This window comes from Labrus bergylta, chromosome 13 (genome assembly GCF_963930695.1).
Source record: "Labrus bergylta chromosome 13, fLabBer1.1, whole genome shotgun sequence".
Classification (NCBI taxonomy): domain Eukaryota; kingdom Metazoa; phylum Chordata; class Actinopteri; order Labriformes; family Labridae; genus Labrus; species Labrus bergylta.
The window spans coordinates 4498225-4525311 of NC_089207.1; the positions used below are offsets into that span (position 1 = coordinate 4498225).

The 27087-nt window shown below is 39.8% G+C and overlaps 1 protein-coding gene across 2 annotated transcripts; it reads right to left on the bottom strand.

Moving 5' to 3' along the window:
* Positions 1-26609, bottom strand: impg2a (interphotoreceptor matrix proteoglycan 2a). Of its 2 annotated transcripts, XM_065962498.1 has the most exons (22): positions 26300-26609; positions 25963-26199; positions 23719-23885; positions 23600-23619; positions 23448-23480; positions 22874-22920; positions 22531-22622; positions 21635-21790; positions 20744-20802; positions 20639-20659; positions 18126-18337; positions 16401-16444; positions 14401-14581; positions 13547-14235; positions 12440-12727; positions 12121-12340; positions 11168-11378; positions 9408-9596; positions 7708-7909; positions 6332-6411; positions 5928-5991; positions 1-4443 (listed from the first exon to the last, which is right to left on the bottom strand). In XM_065962498.1, exons 1-21 carry the CDS (start codon positions 26364-26366, stop codon positions 5949-5951), a joined length of 3258 nt encoding a protein of 1085 aa, XP_065818570.1. In that variant the 5' UTR covers positions 26367-26609; the 3' UTR covers positions 1-4443; positions 5928-5948. The 2 variants fall into 2 exon arrangements, with proteins under 2 accessions (XP_065818570.1, XP_065818571.1); XM_065962499.1 differs by lacking the exon at positions 23448-23480.
* Between the last annotated feature and the right edge of the window lie 478 nt (positions 26610-27087).

A 27087-nucleotide genomic window follows, 5' to 3' on the forward strand; every position in this document is an offset into this window, starting at 1 on the left:
AGTGAGATTTGTCTGACACCAAACATTAAAACACAAAACACATTTGTCAGCTGTGCACGAGGGATACATTTGTTTTCATACTGTTCTAATGGCTGCTCGCACACAATTCTGATGTCATGAATAACACACCAAATAACTTGATTGGAAATTTGAAGCTGCAAGCTTTTCTCAGACATGCAAACACCTCATCTGCATGTCCTCCACCCCCAGTAACTTTTAATGTGCTCCACACTGAAAACATTAGATACCAGTCTATGCAATACAGTTATGGTTTCCTCCTCACGCAGGTGCAGGAACCCCCTTGTTGTCACTGCTTTTTGATCCTTCCTTCATGCAGGGACACCCTCCTCCTCCATCATCATGTCCATTTTGATAGTCTAATAAACATTTAATAAAATGAAGCACCATTTGCCAACCAACGCACCCAATGACCTCACCTAACCACACCAAATATAATCCAATCTGGAAGAATGCTCACACCAAAGTAGAACAATAAACAACAGCAGCTGGATCCAATTTCTTCCTGTAGTACAAGTACACACAATGTTTTTGTAATTACTTTTACACTCTGTTATTGAGACATGAGACACAGGAAATACACACACACATGCACAGACAGGATTCTATGGACATGCATTAATGGAGAGATGTCAGAGTGAGGGGCTGCACAAAGAGCTACCTTGCAGTTAGGGGTTCGTTGCCTTGCACAAGGACACCTTGGCAGTGCTCAGGAAGTGAACTGGCAACTCTACCGCTACCAATACAATTTCCAGACTTTGTCCACACCAGAGACCGAGACCAAATCCCTACTGACACATATGCATAGAATCACCCCGCCAATTCCAGTACATGGTCATGTGATGCAGTCTGATTACTGGTATACATCCTTTCGGTAAATGGACATGACGAGCCTATAATCCATACACAGTGAGGCTAATCTGCTTTTTGGATTATCCGCAAGAGGCTAAACACTTGGCTTAGCACCAAGGTGAAAAAAGACGATATATGAGCAAGTCTGCTCCCTCTGCTCTTACTTTTTTCCTATACTTAAAGTGCTGTGAAGACTTTTTGACTCTTTATGAAATCCACTGAAATGAATACTGATGCCTCAATACGACCTACAAAACCGAATGAGACCATGAGCAACAAGATTGATCATTTGAAGATGGTTATTTTTTAATGCTTATTACTGCTGATGTCAGGTATATGTAGCAACCTATGGACGTTACAGAACAATCCAGAAAACAGTCTTTACATTTTCTACAAAGAACTATCTCAGTGATACGACTGTTTAAAAGACAGCAAGAAGAGGTTATCCATCAGAAAACACCACTTACACATGTACAGGACAAGCTCAGTAAAGAGTTAAGAGGTTTAGCTTTGTCCATAGGGGTGCGCCAAAAATGACATGGACAGACAGTTCCTCACAGGAGCTTTAAGCCAATCAAAAAGTATAAATGACTGTGTAGTAAAAGTCCCATATTCAGAATTTGTGTCTGTAGGAATATTTTGACATTTTGTGATGTGTATATGTAAGTTGTTGCTTGGTCTGTAAACTAAAATATGAAGCTACTTCAGATTTGATCTTAAGACAGAGCCAAGCCTGAGCTAACTGGACGCTGATCTCTTGCATTCATATTGTCTCACATGTGAGACTAGTGACAGGAAGTTGCAGGAAGACTAGAGAAATGTAAGTCTTCAGTATCAATTCTAAAAGTTCATACATTTCAAACACCTACATAAATCCTCATATTACCGTAATGACTATATTACATCATTAGATTAGCACTATGACAGTTTAGCAGTAAATTGGTGTAGATTACTGAGGTAGTCTTGAAGTTAAGTTTTATTTGCTGACTAATCATCACATTTTTTTATAAACTCCATACACAAAGTATTTCAGAATTATACTTAACAACAGAGCTTAAGTAAATGTACAAAACATCACTTAACCAGGGTCTGCATTTTATATAAAATATTTAATCTTTGTACATGTCACAATTAATTGTAGTAATTTACACAGCTGCGCGGTATAATAACAACACTGTTAAATAATGAAACAGTTATCAGTATAAAAAGGAATGTTTTCATAGATTGAAACATTTGAGATAAAACATGATTTACACTCTACAGCCGTTGATAATATCTTCAATATTATTTACATGATAGAACACTGTGTGGGATGATTGGCCCTCACTATTGGTAGCAGATGACATTTCTGTCTGCAGAAATAAAAAACATGCATATAAAAAATGTGAATGAACAGCAAAGGCATAACACTGTGATGGGAGTCTGCTTCGCTGGTGATTTTCGCTCGTGTAGACTTCTAAAAGAAGAGCAAATGACAAGAAGCATGTAATGTAAACAATAAGCTAGGACATGATGTGCAGTGCGTGTCTGATTCTGACCTCTAACGGTCACACTGGCCTACATCAGAGGAAAACATAGTGATCATTATAAGCTGCAGCTGTGAGGGTCCACTTGAGGAACAAGAAGGATTAGTCACCACGCTGGAGTTCGTCTGTCAGAAGGTTCCAGGTTGAGGCGCCGGATCACAGCCAAAGAAGTAAGTTGCAGGGCAGATCATTTTTCATGTATTTCTTGTAAACTTTAAGTTATTTCAACAGGAGGCGCAGTGTGAGGCTGTCTGTCCAAAGAATGCAATTTGTTTTTCATCTCGCTATTTGTTTGTTTCCCCATTTGCATTACATACATCATATCAGATTTTTAGATCAAAACCGTGGGCCGCTTTCCCAACCAGATTTTTTCCGCTCAAACATGTTTTGACATATTTTAGGATCCAGGAGTACATGTATTTCATGTAGTTCATGCTATCTGCCTGTCTCCCATCACCACTGTTTTCACATCTAACACACCATTTATTTACAGACAAAAACACAAGTTTGTGATTCGTTAAGCTCTTAAAATGACCTGTCAGTAGGAAAAACAGCAAGAATAACATTCCACCCAGTCTTACGATTATATGATAAGGGAAGTTCATACACTCGCCATCTTACAGGATAAATTTGACATTTCTTGGTTTTCTGCTCATATTTAGATGAAGAGATCGATGCTGCTTTTATAGATTTGCATTCATTCTATAATTGTTTGTGTGTATGGCCGCTTAGCTTGGCTTAGCTCAAAGATTGCAAACAGCAAGCCGGCTTTGTCAAAAAGTTTCAAAATACACCTACTCTCAGTGATTAATCTGTGAAATCCGTAATTAGTCTGCTTTGGTGCCTAAAGCTCTGAAGCTCACTAATTACTTTCACCTAGGAGGTTCTGTCTTTGGTGCTGTTTGTTTGTCTGAAGGATTCAGGGAGACGCTTCTATTCTGGGAGATTGGGGTGTTTGGAAGTGTATCAATAAATACTGTATAGTAGTAGTATCACCTGCACAATTGCACATTGTGGAAGATGTGTAAGCCTGTGCTCTTCAGTGTCCTTCTGGTTGATGTTAAATTACTGTTTTCTTCAGATGTCCATACTTCCATGGACACAGTTTGGTTTATTTTAAACAGAGTCAGGTAAGCTTTTTCACCTTGTTTAGAGTATTTGGGCTAAATTATTTTTAAATAGTTTCATATTCGACAGATTAAAGGCTTCAACTCAAGTTGTTCAAATGTTTTCAGAACTGTTGGAGTCTGTAATGTACAGTAGTATATTTACAACCGATCCATTAGTGTTGGGTTTAAACTACAATTCACTTAGCAGACGCTTTTATCCAAAGCAATGTACATCAGAGAGTACAACAGTAATCCATTCATACACTGCCACTGAAGCAGCGGGTTAAGTGTCTTGCCCAAGGACACGTTGCTCAGCTGGGGATCAAACCCTCGACCTTCCGGGTTGAGAGGCGACGACTCTACCAACGAGCCACAGCCGCCCCAACTGAGTCATTATTAACAACTCCTTTTCTTGAAATTAAAGATAGCACCATTGACTACAAAGAGCTCTCCCATCGCCTCTGAGACGACCTAAAGAGTACATTTGAGCTTCATCGAGACAAACAGTAGAGGACATTTTATACATATTCACAGTCTGAAGTTGTTGCCTTTAAAATGAGGACAGTTACTAAATTGATGGTTCTCCTAAAGGTGAGTTCTAGTGTAGACAGGTTTGATATATCTGCCAATATTTCAAGTAACAGGATATGGTCCAGTTTTCCCCCAAAGGGGAGTCTTTGGTTGTATGACAACAGTGAACATATCTCTCGATGTCACAGCCGGCCTGTTCACCCAGTCAAGAGAAGGCACCGAGGAAGGAGGACGAACAGTCAGAACTCCGGCCCAAACAGGTAACAAGAGGGGTCGTTGGTGAGGAGCAGATAAGTCTGCTGACCGAATAAGTCTCCCTTAAACACTCCAGATTGTGAGTGTTGTGATGAACAAGAGGAGAGTCTTGACAGGGAGCTTCTCTTTTATTCAAACACAGAGACATGTTTCTGTAAAGCAGAAGAAGAGTCTTAGCATGCAGGAACAAACAATACTTTAAAGCTAAACAAACCACAGTCTTTACCTTTTTAAAGGGTGAGTTCAATAATATTTGACTTTACAGAGTCTCTTCCATCTTCTTACTTATTTAAAAAGATAAAAAGGAAGCCAAGGAAACAACATTCTGTAAGCTATTTGTGGTGATTGGACATTTCTGTGTATTTTTCCTTGTTTGGTGCTTGTGGTTTTTTTCTTTCAGAGGCTGGGTGTGGCTTATTGGCTGCTGGAGCTCTCTGCAATCACTCACCTGTTCGTCATCTGTAATCACCGGCTGCAGCATTTATACCCTGTTTCAACTCTCCCAAGCTGCCAGATTATTTCCGCCTACACCGTGGTAGATCGCCTTTTAAGTATCAGTAGACTTTTTTTGTGCTTTGAATTACCCGTCACTAAATATTCCCTTGTCTTCTTTTTTCTCCAGTGCCTCCAACCAACGAGCTCCAGCGCTTCACCACCCAGCCTCACTTCAATAAATACCCCTTTACCCACCACCCTGTTTTCTAGTCTTGCTTTTGGGTTTAAGATCATAACACTATTTAGAAAATCCATAATAAGAAAAATATGTTTATTCTCTGTATTTCAGATGAATACAAATTCTAACAATTCCGTTAGAATTGTTGTCCTTCACAAGGGAACAAATCATCATCGGTCATTTACAAACATTTCTAAACCTCAACTGCCTTCTTCAAAATTAAATTGTTCCATTAGTTCATGCTCAATCTGATTAAAGAAAACAACTGTAGCTGTTAGCGGTTGGTTCCCTCATTATGTTGTACAGAATCTAATTAGTTTTAAAGTATATTTAAGGTCACATATTATGCTAAATACACTATTATATAATAGACTTTTTTTAAAGTCTGTTATGTGTCCTTAGCCTGTCTTATGCCCCCCAATCATAAGAAAAGTCCATCACCTCCATCTTTTGCCTGCTCCACTTTTCAGAAAATGTGTGCTCAAAAAGGCAATTTTGAGATTTTCCCTTCATGACATCACAAAGGGCAGTAACCCCTCCCCCAGGTGGGTGACACTCCCACAGCTAGGTGTTTGTTCTGCCCTCTGAGTCTGACTTCTCACCGTAAACAATTGGGCGTGGTGCAAGAAAGTCTGAGCCACCCGAGCCCTTCCAGAGAGGGGGCGTGGTCAGACACAGCTCATTTACATATTTAAAGGTACAGACACAGAAACAGCCTGTTCTGAGCAGGGCTGAAATAGAGGGGTTTATAGGCATGATCAAATACAGGATCAGAGTGGATTTTTCGGAAGAAACTTCACAGGCATATTTTGGAACCTCTGAGACTGATTTAAAGTTGTTGAAAAGGAGGATTATATGAAACCTTTAATTGTATGGTTAGGGGCTCAAAATTACAAACTCTAAACCTCTAAAAAGAAAAAAAAGAAAGAAACTGCTACACGGTCATATAAAATGAAAAAGTACCTTGTTGTTCACAGGAGAGTTTCATGCCTGTGCAGAGGAGCTCTCCCTGCGGGTATCCAGGACACTGCAGAAAAATATAAACAAATACCAATAAGATTTCATCTTTCTAAGTGAGTTTGTTGCTTTATTTACTCAACAAGTACACAGAGTTGTATCTGGCACACAGAGCGGTGATCTACAGCCAGATACAACTTAAAAGCACGACATACAAACACACTGCCACTGCCAAGCTGCTGGCAGACGACTTTTTCTTCTAATGGCTCCTGTCTCACCAAGACTCCTTTATCTTAAACTCACTTCCCTCCTTCCTCCTTCACTCCCCCCCCCACTCCCCCCCCCAGACTTCTTTGGCGTGTGTTTATCTTTTTTTTACTACAAAAGGTAAAAGCTAGAAAGGCACTCACGCTTGATGTTGCCGTACGAAATCTGCAAACTGCCGGTCCTTGGCATAGAGCTCAATAATTCGTATCCTGTCTTGGATTTCCTGCAAAAAAAAAAACATGATAGCAGTCTGGTTAAGAACATTACATCACAGGCATATGAAGAGTTAACTACAGGCTGTCAAAAGCTGATCAACATCATGACACATTTAACCTTCCAAATAGATGCACTGATTTTTAAATGCCAGCTGGTGAACTTTACATCCTAGGTTTTCCAAATTAAAACACTTATCAGATAAAATTAAAAGTAAATAAGAGTGATGTTCTATGCTTTTGTCATTAACTACTTTCAAACATTAAGAACATTAGGAATTGTATGTTACATGAGAAAATACATTTCCACAAAAAAGCGTTAATCCAGTTCACATTAGGCCTGTTAAATAACAATATGCCTCTTTTTGTCTCAGTTCCAGCAGTTTGATGACCCTAAAGCAGTGTTTATTTTTGTTCACTTCAATCGTAATTTATCAAAATGTTCTTCAGATATGCCTCTGGGACTGGAAGTGATGATATATTGACTGACTAACTGGTAGAATGTATACATCCTAAAAGCAGATACTGTATAAAACATGGTTTTAGTTTCTAAAGGGGCAAATATGAAGGCCAGCGATGGCAGTCCCCGTATTGGAAGCAGGCAAAGAGGTGGAGTTAAAGCAGTAGGAATAAATGTCTTATTTGCTGAAACACAGCCATCTAGCTCATCAACAAGCTAGTACATTCAAAACATGAAAACAGCACAAACAGAGCTAAGAGTTCATGGCCAGTAACAGGATTTGGATAGTCATGCCTTGCCTCCTGGCAAACAGCTATAATGCCCGCATGTCAGTCATTACAGCCACCTTATTATGCCTAATTATGCATAACTCTTAGCCTTAATATAATCAAAATGTATGAGTATGTAAGAGTTCAAGTTTACAAATTAAGAAATTAGCTATTAGAACCAAAACTGTACAAGACTGTAAACATTTAGATTTCTGCTGCAAGAATTGGCCAGGGGATTTCTTGCTTTCTGAAGTCAGCCTCAAGTGGACATTCAAGGAACTGCAGGGTTTTTTTTCACATCTGCGTTGGCTTCATTTTTCAACACAAGAGGTTTTTCCTTGCTTAAAATTCAGACCTCTGAGGTCGAGGGTTGTCACCTTTTATGCCATCATTTTATGTTGATGTGGGTCACACTACACTGAAAGTATAAAATAATGAACTTATCATCACAGCAGCCCAGCAGCCTATCCTGATTGGCTGGTAAACATTAAAACGTTTTTTCAAAGGTCATGGGATTGAAATGCTGCCTTTATGTGGCTCTCTTCTAAATCAAGTGGTGGGTCGCAGCAAACACACACCTCCTTGGTCAGTTCACTGTTCTCATAAATGTGTCGTATCTCCTCGCTGCTGAAGTCAGTGGAGGCCTCTGCGCTGGCACTGCTGTACACCAGAGCTTCAGGGTAGCGGCGGTAGTAGTGGCTGTAACCTGTGGTGGCCTCGCTTTCGTACATGGGGTTGTACTTGGTCGCCCTTTCCAGAGATGGCAGACTCTCCGCTCGCCTGCAAAGCAAAACCAAAAGAGAGAAATCAGTCCCAATGCAGCGCCTTGATGATAAAATAATCGACCTTAACCTTGGATGTGGCGGTGCATTTCTGCCGGATCCAGATCCGGATCTTTCAGGCTTTTTTTTTTTTGAGGTGTTAAAGGCTTTTTAAGAACAGATTAGCACCATTTCTGATCAGTTAATTGGCTGAGGTTAGCAAAAGGTTTCTCCACATGGTGCTCCGGGAACCACGCCACACGCACTCACAGCAGGATAATGAACAGATACTTATGTGTGTTAACGTCTGCAAAAAGGAGAGAAAACAGGAAATAGAGGTTCAAAGCCGGACAGTAGGAGAGATCAAAAGAATGGACAGGAAGGGGGTTTGCCCAACGGCTGTAAAGGGTTAGGGTTAGGCAAACCTCAATCTGACAGGGAATATTTGTTATGATTTAGGTTTCAGTAAGCTTGTGTTTATTGGTGATGCTTAATGTGTGTGAGAGACAGAGTGTTTTTGTCTGTGTGTGTATTTGAGTTGGCATTTGAGACAACTGAAATACACATATATCTATTGACAACAATACAGCGTGAGTTCTAAGGTCCTATCCAACAATCAGGTCGTACAGTGTGAGCACATAAATCGTGAGCTTTTGTCGCAGATCATAAACGAAATCAGTCATTCAGTATGAGCTGATATTCCCCCATTAATTTAATACAACCAACAGTGTATGCAGGTCTTAAGTCTGCAGGAGACTCTGAGGATACAGTCATGGGGTGTGTCAACTTATTTTCATCCAAAGACTAAATTGAAGTTTTTCTGTTCATGATGAATGAGAAAGTAAAGTTTGTGTAATTTCATGAATTAAGTTAAAATCTTTTGGCAGCTGGAGAACAATCGTCTTGTTGGTTAACTCATTGATAACTTTGTAATATAGCAATGAGTAAGGTCTTTTACCTGCTTTTTGTAAAGTGTCTCGAGATAACAATTGTTATGAGTTGACATTATACAAATAAAAATTGATTGATTGATTGATTGATTGATTGATTGAACATACAGTGCATTTAAAATAAAATAAAAACAGAGGTCATATGTAAAACAGATATAATGTAATTGACTTCATAGTGTCTTGATTCCTCCTCTTCTGTTATTATTTTAACACAATGTAAAGATGGATGAAGTGGTTTATCAGTTGAATAAAACGTTAAATATGGGAAAACTTTGCACCACTGTTACCCACGGATGACTAAACAAAACAAAAAAAACTGGAATCTGGAATTGCATACTGTAAAGTAGCAAAGAGTTATGATAAATTAATTTGATAAAGACTTATGACGGATGGAAAGAGTCAGAAATGTATGCCCTCAATCCCTCCGATTAAAGTTTACTTACCGGTGCGTCCACCTGAAATAAGTTTTTCTAGTCTGTGTTGTTAATACAATGAGTCATGGATTATCTCATTAATGTGTCCGACTCCTTCATTAAGGTAACAATAGGTACTTAAGCTGCTCCTTACCTTATGGGGTCCTCTGACTCATCCTTGTCATACTGATCCCGTAACGTCCTGGCGAGGAAGAAGATGACTCCGGAGGCCACCAATAGGAATCCAGCTACTGAGGCGATCGCTATGCCAACCACGAGTGGCTCGGATACATACTCCTCGCAGTGCTCCCCTCGGTACCACCAGTTCTCCCCAACACGACACCTGAGACAACGAGTTCAGGAAATATTAGCAATATCTTAGAATAAGTTCCAAAACTAGAACTTACTTTCCTAAAACTTTAGAGACAAAATGTACAACACGACTTGCATAACTCTTATTTTGTTTTTATTCTGTGAATTTCTAAAGAATATTAAAAAATAAATGAATCCTCATGTTACGTTTTCTCTTGAACTGGTTATTAACGTGTATAATTGTAATGTTCTGTATGTGTCATAAAATAATGATTTCCTTGTTTGTGAATGTGCAATAATTCAAAATATTTCCTTCCTGTTTCTACGGAACAACACAGAGCTTTCAGTGGGACAATCATGATGTGAAATCAATAAGAATCCATGAGCATCTGGAGCTGCTTGCGTGTTTTATGATGTTAGTTTGAGTGTGAAACAGAGGTTACTGCTTGTCTTGGCCTGGCTAATGTCCTGTTTGTTTGTTCATAATCATTTCATCTGAAGTTCACTTTACACAACAAGTTTAAGCAAAGACAGCTTTCTGTCTCTGATTTGGATTATTGGGATATCTTCTGTCACATTTAACAGACAAAATCCTCTGAAAAGTCTGTGTTGGATATGGAAACACATGCACAAACACACACACATGAAAACAGTTGAAAAGCAAGCCCAAGTATTTTTTTTTTTATATATAAAAATGAATTAAACTTATCTTCAATAAAACAAAAATGAACAATATTTAACTGAACAAAAATGTGATAATGTGCATCCTGGGGCTGAAAACAATGCATCACAATAATAATCAATTATGACTTCCCAGACGGATCTCATTGTTTCCATTTATAATTCTTTACTGCCAGAGGGATGGACTAAATGAAAAAAGGTCAAGTGCCAAAGATTTTAGTACAAACAGCAAATCTTGTTAACTTTATATTTTTAAAAACACGTTATCCAGGCAAATAAAGCGTGCGGGTGATGGTTGATTGTTGCTTCAACATGGTGTAACTTAAATCTGTATTCTATCTAGTTGGCTGTGGTTGTAATTCCTTAGACTAAAACAATGGTTCCCAACCCGCGGGGCAGTAGACTTTGTCTGCTATGAGGTCGTCTAAAATAGATTTGCATACCTGAAATCAAATCATAACTTACTGGATAGTTTATACAGAGGTCTTTTGGTAAGAACAAGAGTGTTCATGCCTATTCTAATAGGAATTTATCTATTTAAAAAAAGTAAATAAAAGTACATTTAAAAAGGAATTTTTGACAGTAATGTATCACTTTTTTTCGTGGAGGTTCAACTTTTTCTAAGATACAAAAATAAAGGTCGGGAACTACTGGACTAGTACACAAATTGAAGCTCCTGACAATGATCAGCCAATCTAAAAAGAAAATGCTAATGAACACATTCTTGTATTGCATTTTGATATTGCATATGTCATCTTTCTGATCAACATTCAGCCGAGCAGTATCACCAAGAGCCTCCTGCATGAGCTGTGACAATGTGTTTGAAAATCAGTTCAGACTTCCCAGAAACATTGGTCCTGCAAACCTACAAACTCACATGCAAACACACATGCTTATCATTTCCAACTAATCCCCACCCACCTGCAGATGGCTCCCTGACCGGGGATGATGTCACACTTGCCGTCATTGAGGCAAAAGTCTGTCTGCAGGTCACAGATACTCTGACAGGGCAGGCCATCCACACTGAAGTAGCCCGCGTTACAGACACACTCCGCCTCCCCCGACCACCTGTTGACTTTACACTCGGCATACTCGTTGCACGCCTGAAACTTACAGGGGTCAGCTCTATCACCTGTAGACGAGAAAACCAATAAGTGCCAAGTTTAGGGTTTAGGAAGAACTTCAAAGAAAGACGTTTTGCTGAAGTTGTTAATGGTTCTTCTTGTTATAAGAAAGTAGTTTGTGAGGTCCATAACTGATCCATGTTAATAATACACAAACTGTGTTTAACCAGAGCTGCACATAGTAATCAGTTTGTCAAAGTGCAGTTAATGATGTGTGCTAAGTGCTAACTTGGCGGCTGCCCATGAAAGCCAAGATTAACTCATCATCTGCTGATGAGACCGTGCCGTTTGCCTCTTAAATTCAGGAAGTGTCACGACAGGGCTTCAACAGCTGCTTTCCCCAGCCGTTTGACACACTAACACATGTTCACTACAAACTGGATGCAGATTCTTTACAAAGCTCTGTTCGTCTTTACAATATAATGTTCTTTTATCCCACTGAAAACGTTTAACATTTTGGTAAATATGCTCTTAAATGAAAGAAGTAAGATAAACGCTTACATCTGTACCTTCAATTAAAACTACATCCAACAACTCCAACTAAGCTTGAGTGTGTGTTTTTTACATTTGGATGGAACTAGGCTAGCCCCTTTTACCTACTGACACCCTTTTTCTTACTAGTTTAATTAACCGTCAGCTGGGTCATTTCCCGACATACCAAACATTCCTTTAAGAACTAATGCTAACACAGGGGTTGTCTAGATCGAAGCACTTTTAAAAACACTACAGTGTACAGAGCTGAGAACCCACCTGACTCCACGTCCAGTGAGTACTTATCAATGGCCAGGTTCATGGTCTGGTAGGCTGTGTTACAGAAGTCTTCCAGGATCAGATAAACGGTGCTGGTAACGGCTTGCTGCACAGGCTTGCCAAATTTCATCCGACTGTTGACCACGATGCTCCCGTTCCTGAAGTTCAGGATCTCCAGGTTCTCAAAGTTAGTCAGGTTAGACTGCAGGTAGGGAACAAGCTGGGGAAAGATTACAAAAGGTACAGTTTTAAGTTGAAAGCGGAGGCCTTGACACAGTGGTAATACCGATAACGACAGGTACAGTAAGTGTCCGTTTACCAGCTCTAAGAAGCGTTGCTCCAGAGCTTTGTATTCTGGAGAGCTTTTGTTGAAGAGGTCATCAGAGAAGATCATGTTGGTCACCCTGAGGCTGAAGAAAACCATCAGTGCTCTTCCAGGGTTAGAGGGCATGGCGATACTGGCTTGGTCTGTGCCGTGTGCCACCCCGAACGGAAAGCTAGTACTGCCGTCCTCAGTGTGATTAATCAAACCATAACCGTACTGAATCAAATCATACTCCTGGTCTCCAGTGGTGGCATCATCAGGGTCTTCATCAATGGTCTGGATCTGTGGGATAAAAGAGGGGATTGTTTCTGAGCTGGTACTTTTCACATCTACCAAAATGTACAACAGTGTTTCCTCTGTTTTATAGTTGTGCCGCAAACTTCTAAAATGTTAAAGTGAAACTGAAATGAAATGTCAGAGCATGTCCCTGATTGTTTTGACTTACTGTCTGTCGACAGTTGGTCCAAATTGCATTTGAGAAAAAAATTATTTAAGATGTTTTTATCTACCTGGAGGGATAGCGCAGCAGATTTTATTTTTGGTTATTTTTATTTGTGCTGTATCAACGTGGATAGGCAGTAAAAACAGAATGAAAGAAAGTTTCACCTCCAGTGGCCACAAGGGAAGTTAGGGTCCAACATTGTTTGCTTTCAGTGTTACCCGAGTAGCGAGTACCCCCTATGACTTGTGATTTAAAACACTTGGTAATGAACCATGAGGTGAGGTAACAAGTCCCCTTGTTGCTACATTAAACACGGTCCTTTTGTAATGCATGACAAAACCTGCAGGAACTGTTCCTATCAATCAACACAGGTGTTGAAATAACATCAAAGAAAATAAATGTCTTGTGGGAATCAATGCTAATCTTAGCAAGCAAAGCTAATACGAGTATTCTCTTCATTTGAAAGAGAAACACTACGTAGACTTGAAAAAAAGTTGAGTAGACATTTCGTATTAGTGTTTTTGCCATATCTTGAATCATTGCTAAGGGAAATGGTCACCTAGAAGCCTCATGCTTTTTTGTATTATTCAAATTTATGTTGGACTTTGTAAATTTGTCACATTTGCTACTTTTTGCAACATAAGGTTCTCGTCCGTTACCTCAACCACTGAAGAGATGATGACGTCTGGCTGCCCTTCAGAGGCAAGGTTTCCTTCATAGATACGGGTGAAAGGCGACTCTCTCTCTGGAGACAGAACAGTCGGTTTAGGAGGACTCGGAGTGCCCGTCACCTCTAGCTCTGATTCCTCTTTGTCGACGAGCAGTATCTCATCCTCGGTAAGATCCTCTGTCGAGATGGCTGGAGCCTCTGCAGACTTTTCTTCTACTGCTGGAGCTTCAGGTGCGATCGCTTCCTTCACCTCTTGTTCCTCGCTCTGTGCCACTTCCTCTATGCCGCTCTCTTCGATTACATGAACCTCTGTGTACGTCTCCAGCTCTAGAGCGTCACTCACTGGCTCTACAGCCGCCGCCGTCGGAGGGACCAAATCAGGCAGGCCTTCTTCTATGGTCTCAGTTGTGATTGTAGAGGTCTCCAGCTCTTCTGGGTTCTCTGCCTCCTCCACAACAAGCTCATTCAGATGCTCCTCTACCACTACTGCAGCCGTTGGTTCTTCTCCCACAGCAGTGACCTCCTTTGCACCTGCATTCGTGGTGACCTCCAGGTCTTCTGTGCCTGAACCAGAGGACTCAATTTCCACTGGCGGTTCGGGCAGAAGTACATCCGAGGGCTCCTTGATTGGAGGGTTTTTTACATCTTCCTTCAGCAAAAGACCCTCCTCTTCAATGCCTGGAAAAAACAAAGACAACAAGAAACTCAAGTCATTCTCTGCTGGGGCTCTTCTTACAGAAACTGTTTTTTTTTTCAGAGGCCACAAGATAAACTAGGATTTAAATCATTGGAATAAACTGTACATGCGAATGTGAGCTTGGGTTTTGGATGATGAACACTCACTGCGGGCTTCAGGTGCAGCCGTGGTCAGGACAGGAGCAGGAGACGCCACTGTGCTCTCCTCCAGGACGATGACATCATTTTCCGCGGTCGCCTGCAGCGCCCTGAGAACATCCTCCTTGTTGACATCTTCGTTGTCCTCTCTGATGATCGTGACCTCTTGTGGCTCATCTGCAGCTTTGACCTGCATCACAATCAGGCTTTGTTGTCTAATCTATTTACACATTTTCCATAGAGTGTGCCAAGCTATAGGAGTTTTAAGTAAGAGGCTGTTTTTAAATTTGCTGGTCAGGTCAATTCAAGCTCCTGCTCCTGCTAGTGCTCAGTTAGGTTTGACATCATTTGAAAAAGATATTATGCATCAACATCTGTCACTACGAGCAACTATGACAAAATGTACAACATAAACTTAAGGCGTAAACTTGGAACGTAACAATAAAAAACAATTTTGAGATGGAATATTATAGGCAGTCACGTGTGAAAAAGAAATATTGATTACACTTCTAATATGTTACACATATTTACTTGTAACCAGTTAATTATTAGCATGTATATTTAGGGCATCTTGGCTTTGTATTTGTATTTGATGAGTTATAATGACCATTTAATTTCTGCGTTTTGAATGTAAAGATGTTGTTGTACACCACAAAACAGAGCAGGGGAAAATAACATTGTAATTAATTTACAACTTACTGACCTGCTATCGATCTGCAGTTACTAGGTGACAGTCATTGAGATAAATTGTATCGTATCAAACATCTGAGTAGTTGTACAACATAGTTATGTAGAATAATGTGTTAATTAGTGCTTTATATTGACCAATAAAGAGCCAATATGTCATTATCGTAGATGCTGAGAAGAGATAGAAAATAGTGGATATTTGAACCTCGATAAAAATAATTACCTCATTAATAAGGCTTGAAGTTCAAAAACTTAGAATTATATACAACATATTTGTTAAAAGGTTTTTTTTAGTAAGAGCTTAACAACCAGCTGAAAGGTCATCTAGAAAAACATCCCCATGTTTGCCTGAAGTTTCAAGACTGTTCGAGACACATTGGACACAGCAGCAAAGTGAGAAGTCTACCCATCAGATGTCAGTTAGAATCTAACCAGATGATGTAAAGGTTCAGAAAATTAAATTATTATCTGGCTACTTCTGGCAACTGGTGTCAGCTGAACGCTCTTTTGCGATGGCGTCCAGTGCAGGCGCAGTCATAGATACAGAACGCTGATCACCCTTTTGCAAACTGATGTGTTTCTGCACAGTTGCCGTATTTAAAAAGTCAAGATATTACTGCATTTCTGCGCACTTCTATGCATTGTAAGAAGAAAGACTTTACTTTGATTTCATCAATGAATCCAATGAGCGCAAATTTAATTAGAAAATGTACGATCCTTGTAAAAAAAAAAACACACTAACTAAATGTTAAATATCCCACAGACTCCGTAGGTCTGAGCTCATGCCTGTAAATCAGTTACTAATGAGAAGTGTGCCAAGCCCTCCCAATACAAATAATGAGTCATATTAATCACTGAGCAAGCTGAGCTCTAAAGTGAACTAGCAGACACATTTAATGCAATCCAAACACTGATTAGCATCAAAGAGCGCAGTCTACCACAAGAACACCCGCAAGCGATGACTGACTTTGGATTGCATTGCTTGTCTGCAAAAAAATAACATGTGCTGTCTGTTTGCTTTACTATCTATGACAAGGTGTCCTGTAGCTTTTTTTACCCAAAATAGCAGTGGATTATTACCACAAGAGCCACACTAATCCTGAAAGCCTCCCTTCATCCTTGCTGGTGAGCTCATCCCCTACCTGCACTGGTGTGGTCTGGAGAACATCACAAGCCAGTTCCATATTATTGCAACATCAGTCAAACTACAACTGCCAGCTTTTTTAAACACAAGTGATTTATCAACGTAGGGGAGCTCGAAGTAGCTGGATACCCTGGAGAGGGATTGTTGTCATGAGATGTGGAGGTAACTTGTTACTCACCGCGGCTCCTCCTGCGGTGTTAAAAGACTCGGGGACCTCAGACACTGTGGAACCAAGCGGGGAAACAAATATTAATTCAAACTGACACAAAAGAGGCAAATGAGCCATATGGCTGAAACAATCGTGCCTGCAGGAGTCTACAGAATCCTTTTAATCGTTACCATTTTCAGCACTGACTTTATTTTGACAGCATCACCTTCGAGGGTAAATATCCACAAATCAGTGTTGAATCTGGAGAGAATATTAGCATCTCGCTGTGGGCCAAAGCAATTTCAGCATCACCACAAATGAGGAAAAACAAGGACAAGATGTGGCTTTTAGTTACCCCGCAGCCACACATGACAGCCATGTGAGAGTGTTTAGCTATCATTTGTCCAAGCCCATTCTTCATAAAAAGCATCAGCTGGCATTGATCTCCAGGGAAGCTTAGCGAGCTCAGCGTTCTGCAGAGGATTATCTATCTTTCTAAATGATGTATAGATAAAGACAAGCAGGGTTTCATATCTCTCTGTGTTCTTTAGGATCGTCAATGTTTGTGAAAGAAAGGGGGACTCCACCTCCATATCGCACCATATTAAATAGAGATTCGACAATAATGGGGTAAAGAAGCAATTCACTTAGCAGACGCTTTTATCCAAAGCGACGTACATCAGAAAGTAAGAACAACACAAGCAAGGATCTAGAAAAAAGGGAACAATGTCAGTAAGAGCAAACGATCAGCTTTGAGTCTGATTGGACACACAGGTGCTGACAGGAAGTGACCAGAGGCAAAGCACAACATTGAGGGCAGTTCTTGAGAGCTCTAATCAGTATAGAAACCATCTTATAAGTCGTCGTTATCAAACAAAAACCATCGTCATTACCATCATCATCATCAATAATATGGAGACCATCATCATTAAGTTAGTAGGTATTCATGAAAGAGCTGGGTCTTTAGCTTTTTCTTAAAGGTGCAGAGGGACTCTGCAGATCCAATGGAGTTTGGAGCTCTACCATCATGACTTCTTGTATTTTAGCTAAACCAAACAACGCCATTATTTTCTAGCCTTGGTGTGATTGATAAAACACAGCATGCCAGCCTCCAAGGATTAGAACTGATGTATAACACAACAGCATGAGCGAAAGACACACCGCCCTGTCTCATCCTGCAGGCTCATCATTTACCAACTCTTGGCTCCGTCACTACCCAGGATCCACTTGGTCTAAGCCAAAGTAAAGACTTGAGTACGGCTAAAAAAAACACCACGAGGGCTCGGATTTCAAACATCCTTTTTTCTTACCCGTCTCTCGCAGACCGTTAAATGATGAGGATTAAACTGTAGCGTTGAATAAATACACAGCTTCTATAACTGATGACTCTGTAATTTGTCCATTAGAAATGCCCCACTTTTGAGCCGATACTTTTTTATAAATATGTCTCTGTCCTCTTTGACGGAAAGAGCAGACAAATTAGAAACAGATGAAACTATTAAGTCCCTGGAATGTTTTCTCAAGTGGTGTAGTGCATGTAATAATATCAATGCTGGATCTAACGCGTCTCTATTTGATATGACACTTGGAGGTTTTCCCCTGCTCTGCTTGCACTCCCTCTGCCAACGCTTTCCCCCGATGACTTCACTGCCATGCCAATTAAATAAATAGCTCTAATGGTGGCATTTGTGTGTTCTGTTACAGTCCAGGGAGTATTTTTAAGATTCAGCCGTCGCACTCTGGCCAGCATCTTACCACTTTCCAGCTCGGGTGGCTGCATGGCTTCAGTGACAAAGTTTTTGATCTCGCTGATGGTGTAGGCTGTAGGACGCTTCAGCTCCATGACCTCGCGATACGAATTCTCCACCAGGTTGGACTGCAGGGTCAGGTAGTCCATCTGTTCATTGGTTGCTCCTTCTCCATCCACCACCAGTGTGACAGCAAAGTCCACCATCACGCCATCTTGCCTGAAGACAAAAATGCAAACCAGTTACATCTGATCCCTTCAGGATCGTGATATTCACTCCCAGGCTAATTTAATAGACACTCCTATAAAATGCAATGCAGTAGAATAGATGTTCCAAATTAGATAGATTATAATCTTCAGTTATTCTTGGCTTTGTTGTATATTTCATGTGGAGGATGCGTTGGTGTTGTACTAGACTAGATTATATTTATAGGTGTTTGTAATAACAAGAGAAGAGCTGGACAGACCATTGGACAAAACAAGATGATTTAAGAGGTAATTTTTCTCTCTTAAAGGATTTATATGTGATTTTTTTTGATCCAGCAGATGTCGCCCTTGAGCACCAGCATGAAACCAAAACAACTCGCGCTGCATTGTTGTGTTAGCATGCTGATGCTAGCGATCTTTATTATGCTGGTATCTTCACACTGCATGTAAATTTACCTGAAGTGAGCGTGATCTAGAAACACAGTTAAACAGTGAATACAGTATGTTATTCTTCTTTTCTCTAGTCCCTCAATTAAACAACTTTTATACACGAGGGGAGGAGTCAGCCAGCCGTCCGGGCGATGTAAACAAAGTGAAGATATGACTCTGAAAACTCTGAAAACATCACAGACAGTGGGACTCGGGTGTTACACCCATTGTAGACCGTCATGACTCACAGAGTTATTTTCAGAGGATATACTTGATTTCTATTATATTTAAGTGTGAAAAATCGCATTTAAAGCCTTTAATTGCACGGACTGATATTTCATTACATTTTCTGAAATCTGAAAGACCAAGTAAAGCACTAACTGGATTTGCTTATCTGACTTTTTTGTTAATGGCCGTCGTACAGCTCCACAAGAGCAATAAAACAGTTGAGTGTTTCTTGCTTCTTTTTTTCACACATTTCCCAGTCAAAACACTTGGACCTAAACTGCACCTAAACAACATTTTCACATTTATCTTATAGACGTGTGTACTAGGACGAGAGTATGAAATAACGTCTCCTGGACCCGAGACTACTTTTCTTTGACGATGTTAAATCGCCAAGGCATTAATGCGTTATTATATATGTCAAACCTGTTGAAAAAAAACATTCTCGAGCGTTCACAGATGACTGATGACTTAAGAGATTTACTCCCGCTTGGTATGCACACGCTCAACCGTATAGGCCAAAAAACTGCAAAGTCAGCAGAATGATCAATATCATCATAATAAACATGGAAAGCCTCACAACAGATTCCAGGCCATGGAAAAAAGCAATTTATCAGCCTAAATTTGACTGCTGGGAGCCCTCCACTGTGACCTAGTTTGACGGGTTTCTGGCGGACTGCTGAGCACATGCGAGCCCACAGTCGGCTGCATTTAGATCCAAAGTTTTCCCCATTTAATTTCACACACACACACACACACAGAGGCAGACAAATAAAACTCTACCGCTTTTGTGCCCCATGACCTGCAATCAATGGTAGCAGACTAAATGAATCACTGCATCACTGTTTGCCATTTAGTTAATAGAAAACGATTACAAGGAGAAAGCAGAACATATGAGTCATGTCAGGTTAAAGAAAAATGGCAGCTCAATATTGTTCATTTTTAGGATTAAAATGCAAAATAGTTAATAAAATTGGTCAATTTAGCTCCACTTTGACTAACTGCAACAAATATAGAGAATTAAAGCAACTAAAAAAGTGTATTCTTTTCGTTTTGGACAAAGCAAGGCATTAGCAGCTGGTTAGCTTTGTGCTATGCAAAGCTAACCAGCTGCAGCTAAATATTTAACTAATTCAATTTTTACCCCGCCAGAAAATTTGTATCTATTGTTTAATTTTAAAAAATCAGAATGAAGGACCATTAAGGAAACTTTGAATCCTTCTTCCACCTGCAAGACACACACTCACATCATTACCCACTGACTTCTCCACCTGTGCTTACTTGCGTCTTTTTCTATTCCGCTCTTTTGCTCCCCTGACACACACAACCTCTTTCCCTCTAGCCCTCCTGCACGGTCGTAAAGCCCAGATAATCGTCTCTATGGAGGAGCACCTGCTCACTCCAGTGAACCCATCCTGATCCCACTTACCAGGTGAGTGACCACACTAAGACCATTAACACAGGCAACCAGAGACACGTCTATACACGTGCCCGCACTCACAGGGGAACATGGTGGGAGATGAAGGTGACACCACCACACACACGCCCGTGGGTTCTAGGTAGACAATGGCTGGCAGGGATCTGGAGGCTTAAATAGAGCACAGGAAGGGAGACCCATACAAGGTTAAACTACCACTATAGGACAGAACTTTTGACTCACCCTTGGTTGTCCTTCTCGGGTCTATTGAAAGGAGAGATAAAATGTGTTCATGCAAACATTTGATTACATCGATATTCGATCGAGATTCACAGCAAAGGGACTTACCTGAAGTCGAGCACAGACACACTCCTAAATCCAGGAAGCCCCTTCAGAGCGTCTGTTATCTGCAAGAACAAAATCAGGCATTAGGAATGAGTTCAAAGTACTTTTGTGTCTTTTCGTGCATTACATGACTGCTCTGTGATCATCTTTTGCTTCTATACTACGAATAAAACAGTCCTAATCCCGTTTTTTGACTCCCCCTGACCACGTTTATTTATTCCATTAAAGATAGAGGATGAAAATAGGTCTCCAGGGCCTTAAGTCTCCCAGCTTGTCCTCCATTTCCCTCCCCTGTAGCTCTGAATCTTGAGCCCCTGTCCTCCCTTCTACTTCACTTCCTCTACATCGACTTGTAATCTCTTTCAGGCATGAGAGCTTATGTGAACGCAGTAAATCAAGTTTTGCAGAAATCTTTCATATGGCAGATTCGGGCAAGAAAAATATCAGTTCAACGACTAAGAGAGAGGCCTTGCCTTGAAGACAAAAAATTTGAATATATGCTCTGAATATTACTTTTATCTACATGGTATGCAAGTGCCTTATTACTTCAAGGAAAAAGTACCGAAATAAATGTATTGCCTTTTTCAAGTTCCTGTAAAACTCCTTTAGGTGCTTCCAAAGCTACGTACCTGTACACACACCAGGTACACCAGACACAATACACATTAGAACACGTAATGCATACAGATAAAACTTGTGCTTTTGAAGTCTAGCCTAACAGTTTGGATTTAACTACCCCTGCTGCTAAAGTCTGTGTTATAAAAGCTAACAACGCATCCATCACAGACCATAAACCAGAGGATCTAGTAGAGAACAGACTGAAGCCAAGATACAGTAGCACTAAAGGGAGTCATAAAGAGAGACAGACAGAAGCAGTTGGAGCCAAAGACAGACCTTTTCAGCGAGCTGTGTGCTGAGTGTTTGGTACTGCAGGCTGCTCGGATCGTCCAGGTTGTTGCTGAACGTTTCTCCGGTCAGGAGGATGCTGAGCTTCACCACCTGTTCCAGCACAGCAGGAGTGGGAGGCTGCACGGCAATGTCGTTGTCCAGCTGTGAAAGAAAAAATGAGAGCTCTTATAATAGTACATTTTCTACACCTAGACTTGAGTATCGCTCTGATACTAGTGAGATAAAAAAAAGGCTTTATATGTGATTTTTCACACTTAAATGTAGAAATCAAGTATATCCTCTGAAAATAACTCTCTGAGTCATGACTGTCTACAATGGGTGTAACACCCGAGTCCCACTGTCTGTGATGTTTTCAGAGTTTTCAGAGTCCTATCTTCAGTTTGTTTACATCGCCCGGACGGCCGGCTGACTCCTCCCCTCGTGTATAAAAGTTGTTTAATTGAGGGACTAGAGAAAAGAAGAATAACATACTGTACTCACTGCTTAACTGTGTTTCTAGATCACGCTCATTTCAGGTAAATTTACATGCAGTGTGAAGATACCAGCATAATAAAGATCGCTAGCATTAGCATGCTAACACAACAATGCAGCGCGAGTTGTTTTGGTTTCATGCTGGTGCTCGCATATAAAGCCTTTAAAAGCCATGTGTGTGTGTTGGCTGGCGTACTTCACAATAACCAATAATGCATTTTAGGCAGTATTGGAGCCATCTCCGGTACAGGTATCAGTGTGAGAACAAATATAAAAGACATAACCCTATATATTACTCAAGCTTGCACATTAGTAAATCTGTGCGTGTGTGTGTGTGTGTGTGTGTGTGTGTGTGTGTGTGTGTGTGTGTGTGTGTGTGTGTGTGTGTGTGTGTGTGTGTGTGTACACACTGAGCTCTCCTCCAGGACTGGGATAATGTCGTTTGCGTTGTCTCCCATGTCTTCTTTAGTGATTTCTTCGAATTCTTGCACTTGGTTCAGTTCTGGGGTAAAAAAAACAAAAAACGAGGAAGATTTGGTTTATTTCAAAGTGCTTTGATTCCCGCTGACTGTATGCATGATTACACTGCCCTGATCCTTAGTGCTTTTTAAATCTCAGGTAGGAGTGGGCTACAGCCAACTTGCATGCCAAACATTACCAAGTCACTAACTGACTGTACATAAACATAAACATGAACATTTTAAGAATATGAACACGTCAAAGACAATGCATGGGGGCATGTGTGTCACTCACCAAGCTCAGGGGCCTCAATAGATTTCGGTGTGTCAGGTGTCGGAGTGCTGAGAAAGAAAAAAAAACTGTTAAATAATGCTGATAGAAAAATGATTATTATAACCTTGTGGGCACAGATACAAGAAGGACTACAAGAGAGGATATGGCTGTTTTATTTTTTTTACTTTTTTACTACAAATCCCCATAACATGCCAAAACCAGCCGACCAGTTTTCATTGCTTTTTGTTTGTCTGTTCTTGAGAAAAAATTCTACTACCCTGATTTTAATTCAACCTATCCAGATCAGACTCAGAAACAAGCAATAAAAATATCATCCTCTGGTTACTTTTTAATGGTTAGCTTTTTTTTTTTTTCATTTCATGGGATTTGTTGCAAATAATAAAAAGATAAAAGAATGCCAGAGTGTTTTTGTTTTAGGCTGAGAACATTTGAAATCACATATACAGTAAAGCTTAGATAGAAGTATCTAATCTAATAAAAAACAAAATAAAACAAAAACAAAGGAAACAAATGAACATGAGACTCTGAAGTCTTTATATGAACAGGTAAGGTTGAAGAGCTTTAACAACCTCACCTGCACATATGTTGCCAGGACCTCGTGGGCTCACTACAGACAGTGGGAAAGATGACACATTTACAAAACACACACTTTATGACACGATCATAACTTCATGAATAAAATGGTGGATTAGCACTGGTGGAAAGTACTGAAGTATTTTCCTTTACCTGTTTAACACTGACGCTCTCTGGGGAATAGAAAAAGATAAAGGGTTGAGTTTCAGTAACAGCCACCTGTTGAGTATCAGGATCGGTTTTACTTACAGATGCTTCATTGCTCCACTTACCTTTTTAACCAGGGCCCGATGCTCCTCTGATTGGCTGAAGTAGGTGCCAACATCTTGTGCCGTGACTGCACCCTCCTGGCATTTGCTCATCCAGCTTTGGTACTCGTCTTGTTCTGGCAGACGGTCCCAGAAGATCTTGAAAGCCTCCCATATGGTTTCCTGGCACACTTATTAGACCAGAGAAAGACACAATGGACTTAGAAAACCCATTGAACCTGTTTCCAAATAACTTTGGTTGGAATGACATCTAGACGGACGAATCAAATCTTTGTGATGGTCTCAATTTGTCCTTTAGCAGGTAAATTAAATGCAAATCATGACAATAAGACCTTCATATTATTAGCTGGAGGTTGGGAGAACCTCCATTTCCATGTTATCCCCATGACATGACCTTTTTCCTGAATCAGCCTACACAGCATTGATCCAAAGACAATGAACAGACATGTTATTCTTAAACCGTGTTCTTTAATCAACACTGTCCATGAGAGTGAGTCACCACAGGTCATCTCCAAATCCAACCCGAGCTTACATAACAAACCTCAACTTTTCACAGACACAGAGTCAGACTGTCGCTTGGCGCCAACAATGACAACTGTCTTTGTCTAAATTTGGCTGCCCATGAAATGATACCTTGATTTCTGCCAACTGCTGCACAACTGCAATTTGTTCTAGCAATAAGTGACATTTTATATATATATATATATATATAAGAAGATAAAACACTAATTCCCCTATATAAGAAATTATATCTTCCCACTAATTTCTGGAGGTTACAGTCTGTCAATGGTGAGGCACGAACAATTTAGATTATATCCTTAAGAAATAGCATTTAACGAGATAAATACTCTTTTACACTTAAGAGTCTTCTTTATTTGTAATATTATGCAATTAAAACTACAAAAAATGGGTTAGGGTTAGTGTAAAGGCAAATCCCCCCCATGCATATTATATGATCAAATATTCCCTTATTGGTTGTTGGTTGATAGTTTATTCGATAATGTTGGTGAAATGTATATTTTATGTTTAAAATGAACAAAGCAACTTGTACTAAAGGCTCTATTATACAAGTGGTGTCATGAGAAGTATCATAATTCTGTCTGAAATGTTGTGAGTAAAATTATAAAGTAGTAAAGAACTTTAAAACTCGAATGCAAGGGCCTCAAAATATTATACATTTGTTCACAAATTTGAAAAATTGAGTTATCAATTACTTAATTAGATCCCACAACTTTGGTCAGTGTGTCCTCTCCAACTCAGAAGTTTCTGCTGAAAAAAGGCGGTAAAAGCTCATTTATTTTTTAGATATTTTTGTCAAAGTTCGACTTTTCAAATGCCTCATCCGGAAAAAAATCTCTAAAAAAAATCCCTAAAGACATGCTGGTGTTGATTATTTTTAGATATGTTTTCTGACTTGAGCATCACAAAGAAATTCAGAATAAAATTGATATTAGTAGCTCTAGCCTACTGCATGTGTTTGAAGCATTTTTTCCTTATTAACGACTCAAGTCACGTCACTTGTTAAAACAAATATATATTCATTTAGGGGTTAAAGTTAAGAAGAAGTAAGTTTAACAGACATTGAAGCTTGAGCCTCACATTTAGCTTGAAGCTAAAGGCACCTGACCAAGCTCTGACCCAACTGTCAACGCTTGAGTAGCATTCTGGGAAATGTAGGAGCCATGTCTTTACAAGAATGAAGAATACAAGGAAGAAACATATTTAGTATTGCTGGATGTATTTTTAAAGTTGTTAATATTTTTTATCAATGTCAGCTCTTAGCATCTAATAATTTCAATGCTAAATCAGCAGACTTCTCTTTTTTAAGAGAAGTCTACTGATTTAGACTACATATTTAAACCTACATATTTAAACCTTGTCACAATTTAAAAAAAATATCTGCAACATGTTTGAATCTGCACATACCTGAGATAATAAGAACAAATGTTTCTTTTTAATTTGAGCTGACCTTGAAAGGATTTATATCTAGCACATCAGAAGTTGACCTGTTTAAAATGCAAATCTCTTAACACCTAATTGTAACTAGTGTCCACACAGATGTCGGCTGACATGCTCCTGGACCTCTCGGGGTAAGTTTAACAAAGGTTAAAACTCTTACTGGTTGGATAAATTAGTTTGCAGACACTGCACCTTTATTCAAAGATATTAATTGTTGTTGCTGAAACCACTTCCTGCTATGTAAATATCCATATAAAATGTATAGAGATCTTCTCAGTTCAGTCTTACCTCTGAGGTAAAAGTAGCTCAAGTGGTTTGCAGCTACTTGCTCGACGGTCTCTTGAAAACAAAGCTTGATTCCACTCGGGAAAAAGATGTTTCGTTTCCGTCTGGGGATAACTGCAAGGTCCTCACTTAAAATCTTGTCATCAAATGCAGGAGCAACATCAACACCTGGATACACCTCAGGCTCCTGGCTGTAAGGCAGATTCAGGTAACCCATAGCAGAACCTTCCTGTGTTGCAACTGGAATACCACAGTGACAAATAAACAACACATTTTAGACTTAAAAAACAAGACTTTTCTTTCAGTAAGTGGAATGAAAGAAGATTTCAATGATACATACCTGTCCTTATATCCAAAAAAATAAATAAAACTGAATACAAAAAACATCTCCACGACACAATCTTCATGTTAAATTCGTAAATGTGTTTAATTCCGAGGAGTTGGAAAAGGATCAAGTAGATATGTACTTCCTCTCAAGTCATGTAATAGGAGCGCTAACAGCTTCTTACAAGTTTGCATAGTTCAGAAGTCTCCAGGTGCAGAAAGATCACAGAAGCCCAAGCTAAAAAACATGAAGTGGCACTCTATGACACGCTGGTTTCCTTCTTTCCCCCTGCAGCTGAATAGAGGTGTAGCCCGCATGGTGCTGAAAGGACAGCTCCACGGTCAGGTAGATAGGCAGATGGCTCTTGGAGAGAGGAGGATTTTTTAATGCTCTGTAATCCTGTTTACTCTAAGCCTTTTAGAGGAGCTCGCCAAGAAGTTACTGGAGCACCAGTGGGAAGGGGTGGGTGCTTAGCGTGGAAGAAACATGGACGGAGGTGAGCTACACAGGCCTCAGAATCAACAGCACATTCCAATATGGATCATTACATTTGGTATATTATGATAGTGCACTGTTTTTTCCAAGCAGAATTTGAATGATTTCTGCAGGAGAAGCAAATATTTGCCTCTAAATAATGTTGTAATCCTCCAGTTTAAGGACCGTCTCTTTAACTGTTATAACGGACATTTGAAAAAAATCCATCTTTTTTTCGATTATAAATTCTTTCATGAGCACTAATAATTTGTATAATCTAAAAAAAAAACTCTGTACAAAGAACCACTGCTATTTGTAGACATCTTCAA